Here is a 5,114-nt window from a genome sequence, read left to right on the forward strand (position 1 = left end):
TACCCAGAGGAACTCAAATCATTCTACAAAAAAGATACCTGCACACATATATTTGTTGCAATTCTATTCACAATAGCAAAAACATGGAACCAACCATGTTGCCCATCAAAGCTGGACTGGATTTTTAAAATGTGGAACACACGCCGGGCTCAGTGGCTCAGCCTGTAATCCCGCGCCTTTGGGAGGCTGAGGTGAGAGAAACGCCTGAGTCTGCGGGTTCGAGACCCGCCTGGGCAGCGAGACCTCATCTCTACAATCAATCCAAAAATTAGCCGGGCGTGGTAGCACGCGCCTGTAATTCCAGTTACTTGGAAGGCTGAGGCGGAAGGATCGCCAAAGCCCAGCAGGTCGAGCTGCAGTGGCCGGGAGTGGCCACTGCACTCCAGTCTGGGCGACAGAGTGAGACTCCAACTCAAAAAAAAAGTAGAAAATATACAAGTAGAGGCCCATCAATAGTTTATGTCTGGTGATAAATAAAAGCAGTTTGGCGTAAAAGGAAACTAAACACATTAGTGCTATGTGCTAAAAATGTAGTGATTAGCCTTGAATAAGAGGGATACTGGCCAACTAGCTTCAAAACCAGCTCACCTGTGAACAGGTAAGCTGCAAGAAGGGTCAAGGATCACAAAGCAATAGTTCTTGAGACACACAGTTGAAAAAACTATGTTGGGGACTGGTGTGAAGGTAAAGAACAGAGACTATGAAACCAAACTGCCTGCATTCAAATCCCAATTCTGCCATTTATTCAGTTGTGGTCTGGGCCAGTTTCTTGGCCTTTCTGTGCCTCAATTTCCTCATATGAAACATGAAAATATTAATAAGAACAACTTATTCACAGAGCTTTTCTGAGAATTACATGAGCTAATTGATATAAAGCATTTAGAACAATGCCTGGCACAAAAAGTACTATTACCACCTACTATTATTCCTCCAAGTTCATGAATTGGACACAATATCAATGCAAGCTGGAGTCCTTGTAAAAGTTCAAGAAAGTACTTAGACTTAATAGAAAGGATTAGGCCGGGCTTGGTGGCTCAGTCTGTAATCCCAGCACTTTGGGAGGCCGAGATGAGTAGATTGCTTGAGCCCATGAGTTCGAGACCAGCCCAGGCAACTTGGCGAGACCTCCTCTCTACAATAAATCAAAAATTAGCCAGGCGTGGTAGCACGCGCCTGTAGTTCTGGCTACTAACAAGGCTGAGGCAGAAGGATCACTGGAGCCTAGCAGGTCGACACAGGGGTGGCCGTGAGTGTGCCACTGCACTCTAGCCTGGGCGACAAAGTGAGACTCCAGCTCAAAAAAAACAAAAGGAAAGATTAAGAATCCTTAAATGGAATGCAAAAAATAACCCATGAAGGAAACCAAAAGAAAGACATTTTGTAAAAAGGGTAAAAAAAATCAAGTTACTGAGTACAATAGGTAATACTGATGTACTTAACTGCTGTTAGGCCCAGAACAAATAGAGTTGATAATCACTAATAAATTGTAAAATTTGAACCTCAACAAGAAGAAATGAATAGAAGCTTCATGACAAATGATGAGAACTATGACAGCTGCTAATGCCATCTAACACCAAATACTTAACCATACTCCAGACTCTGCTGAACACTTTACACGCAATAAAACTAGCCCAACCTTATAAGCCACACTCTATTACAAAACAGAGGTATGGAGTGGTCAGGAAACTTACATAAGATCAAACAGGCTAGTATAAACCAAAGCCAGGATTCAAGCCTTCTGACTGAAAGCCCATACTCTTAAGCTGCAGTACAATCTACTTAAATGAGGGATCTTACAGTTACTTTAAAATTCTAGAGAAATTACTACTAAAACATTTCTGAAGACACTCTGTTAACTGAATTAACTGGATGCATTTTTAAAAATCCCTGCCTCTATTCATGCAGAAGCATACACTGAGAAATAAGAAGGCACTAAGTGGCCGGGCTCGGTGGCTCAGCCTGTAATCCCAGCACTTTGGGAGGCCGACATGAGTGGACTGCCTGAGCCCGCGGGTTCGAGACCCACCTGGACAACTTGGCGAGACCTCATCTCTACAATAAATAAAAAAACTAGCTGGGCGTGGTAGCGCGCGCCTGTAGTTCCAGCTACTTGGAAGGCTGAGGCGGAAGGATCGCTGGAGCCCAGCAGGTTGAGGTTGCAGTGGCCAGTAGCGGCCACTGCACTCCAGTCTGAGTGACAGAGTGAGACTCCAACTCAAAAGAAAAAGAAAAAAAAAGAAGGCACTAAGTTTAGAGCTGGGGACAGAAATAGAAGATTCAATCCCTGCCCTTGGTAAATAGCATCTTCTACAAATTAGCAGAAATCATAAGCTATATTAAATTAAGCTACACAAACCTGAGAAACTTTGTGCTTCAGCTGATTGCAGAAAGCCCTCAAATCAAATTCTGATGACTTTTCTGTAGAGGTGGAAAAATCATAGACACAAAAACTTAGGCATACTATTTTCAAATCTACAACAAATTCTTAAGTGCATGACGTTTCCTGCCAAATTACAACAAAAGAAATAAAAGGAATAAACCAAGCAAGAACTATGAAGCCTCTACAGAAACAAACAACTTTAAAGTTCTCAAACTTAGAAAACTGGTATCATACCTCCCAGAAGGTAATCAATGTGGGCTAAAATTAAGAAAAAAGATGCTGGATTTCTTTCTACGCAATGCATGATTATATTATATTCAACAGGTTTTATTTTGGATTTTTTTTTAATTAGAGTATGTAGCCGGGCTCGGTGGCTCAGCCTGTAATCCCGCGCTTTGGGAGGCTGAGGTGAGTGGATTGCCTGAGGCTGCGGGTTTGAGATCCACCTGAGCAACTTGGTGAGACCTCATCTCTACAATAAATAAAAAAATCAGACGGGCATGGCAGCGTGTGCCTGTAATTCCAGCTACTCGGAAGGCTGAGGCGGAAGGATCGCTGGAGCCCAGCAGGTCGAGGCTGCAGTGGCCAGGAGCAGCCACTGTACTTCAGTCTGGGCGACAGAGTGAGACTCCAACTCAAAAAAAATAAAATAAAATAAAATAAATAAATTAGAGTATGTGCTATATGAAAGCAAATTACCTTTGAAGACTTTCTTATTCTTTACTGGCTGTCCAAGATCCACATTATTGTGTATACTAATCTTCATTTGTTTAGCTTTTTTGGAAATTCCAAGTAGGGTTTCTTCACTGGATCCTGGTGATTGCTCATGTGTTAAAAACAATTTATTTAGCAATTTAGTTACTCCTTTAGCTGCAAAAGTTGTAGGCCTCTTCTCCTTAAAGACTTCAGAATAGGGCTGTCCTAGAAATTCAGCAATATCAGAAGGAAAGGTAAAATCTTTGAAGTAAGGCATTGGTTGAATCTTAGAGACCTCTTGAAGCAATCCAAACAATGGCTCGTATAAAGAAATCAGCCTTTTAAAAACATCTTTATAGAGGACCCTGGAGAAAGAAATAGGAGCTCATGAATTAGCCAGTAATTACAATTTGAAGATTACATAATAAACTACACAATTCGAAGCCGAAAATAAAACCTATCACAGTCTGCCACTACTGATTTTAAAAATACTATAGCACATACTTGCAAACCTTATATCCAGATTAGTTCAGCCAGACAGAAAAATCTGGGTATATAATGTTATTAAAAAAACAAAGTACCACATGGAGAGAGGTTGCAAAGGACACATATCAAAATCTTGTGTGGTTTTATCTAGATGGTGACATTATAAGCAAATTTCTCCACATTTTTCTATACTTTGAAATAAAATTTCATAAAATAATTATGTATTGTAATCAGCAAAAATTAAAGCTATTTTCATTACAGAAAAGAATGGCAAAGGTTAAACATTTTAAAATAATATGATTAGTAACTCAACTGTTGTTACCTCTGATTAAGAATAAGCAGAATAAAAAGCAAACTGATAGAAAACATTACTTGAGATATCTAGCTTAAGAGATTAAAGCAAGGTTTCTGGGGACACATAACATTAATAAGGGCACCTGATCTTAAACTGGGCAAAGTGGGGACCAAAGGTAGCCCAAACTTTATCTGTACAATGACCACTTATATACCTAATCTTGAATTGTACCCCACATCTTTAAAATAAAATAAATTTTAAAATATTTTTTTAAAACAAGATTTTCAATCTGCAAAAGCAGAAGAAAAACTTTTCTACTTTTTTACTTTAATTTTTCTCCAGTGCTTTCTTTTTTTTTTTTCATTAATCAGTATTTTTTATTATGTTTTTGTGGGGTACAGTTAAGGGTTAGGTGTACAATTACGTTTCATTCAGGCACCCTGTTGATAAGAGGTGTTTTCCCATCCCCCGACAGATATTTGCTACTGTTAATCCCATCTCCCTCACCCCCATAGTTTCCCAGTACCGTCAGTCATTTTCTTATAGTATTGCATTGGATGTTCAAGGTCCATTATATGAGTGAGAACATGTGATATTCAGATCTTTGTTTCTGTGAGAGGTCACTCAGTATTATAGACTCTAGTTCCATCCAGGTTGCAGTGAAATTCATGATTTTGTTCTTTTTTATGGCTGCGTAGTATTCCATCATGTATATGTACCACATTTTTTTAACCCAGTCCTCTTTTGATGGGCAGCATGGTTGTTTCTGTGTTCTTGCTACTGTGAACAATGCAGCGATAAACATACGTGTGCAGGTATCTTTTTTATAGAGTGATTTGAGTTCTTCAGGGTATATTCCCAGTAGGGGGATTGCAGGGTCATATGGAAGGTCAATTTTTAGAGCTTTTAGGAATCGCCACACTGCTTTCCACAGAGGTTGCACTAGTTTACACTCCCACCAACAATGTAGAAGTGTTCCCTTTTCACCACACCCTCTCCAGCAGCTGTTATTTTTTGAGTTGTTGATAACTGCCATTCTGACTGGAGTTAGGTGGTATCTAAGTGTGGTTTTGATTTGCATCTCCCTGATGATTAGTGAGGTTGAGCATTTCTTCATGTGTTTGTTGGCTGCTCGAATGTCTTCTTTTGTGAAGTGTCTGTTCATATCTTTTGCCCATTTTATAATGGTGTTGTTTGTTTTCTTCTTTTCAGTACGTTTCAGTTCCTTGTAGATCCAGGATGGTTAAGCCTTTGTGA

At 39.7% G+C, this 5,114-nt stretch overlaps 1 protein-coding gene across 1 annotated transcript in view; it reads right to left on the reverse strand.

Annotated features, from left to right (window-relative positions):
* The window catches only part of LOC103273661 (nucleolus and neural progenitor protein), a 6,843-nt gene extending 3,350 nt beyond the window's left edge, over positions 1–3,493 (reverse strand). Inside the window, exons 1-2 of the mRNA XM_008071098.2 lie at positions 3,080–3,493; positions 2,357–2,418 (exon numbers count right to left, since the gene is read on the reverse strand). Coding sequence (XP_008069289.1) covers positions 2,357–2,418; positions 3,080–3,353 — 336 coding nt within the window. The 5' untranslated portion in view covers positions 3,354–3,493. The remainder of the gene's footprint in view (positions 1–2,356; positions 2,419–3,079) is intronic.
* Between the last annotated feature and the right edge of the window lie 1,621 nt (positions 3,494–5,114).

The sequence above is a fragment of the Carlito syrichta genome, unplaced genomic scaffold, assembly GCF_000164805.1.
Source record: "Carlito syrichta isolate Samal-C Ts95f unplaced genomic scaffold, Tarsius_syrichta-2.0.1 Scaffold314116, whole genome shotgun sequence".
Lineage (NCBI taxonomy): Eukaryota > Metazoa > Chordata > Mammalia > Primates > Tarsiidae > Carlito > Carlito syrichta.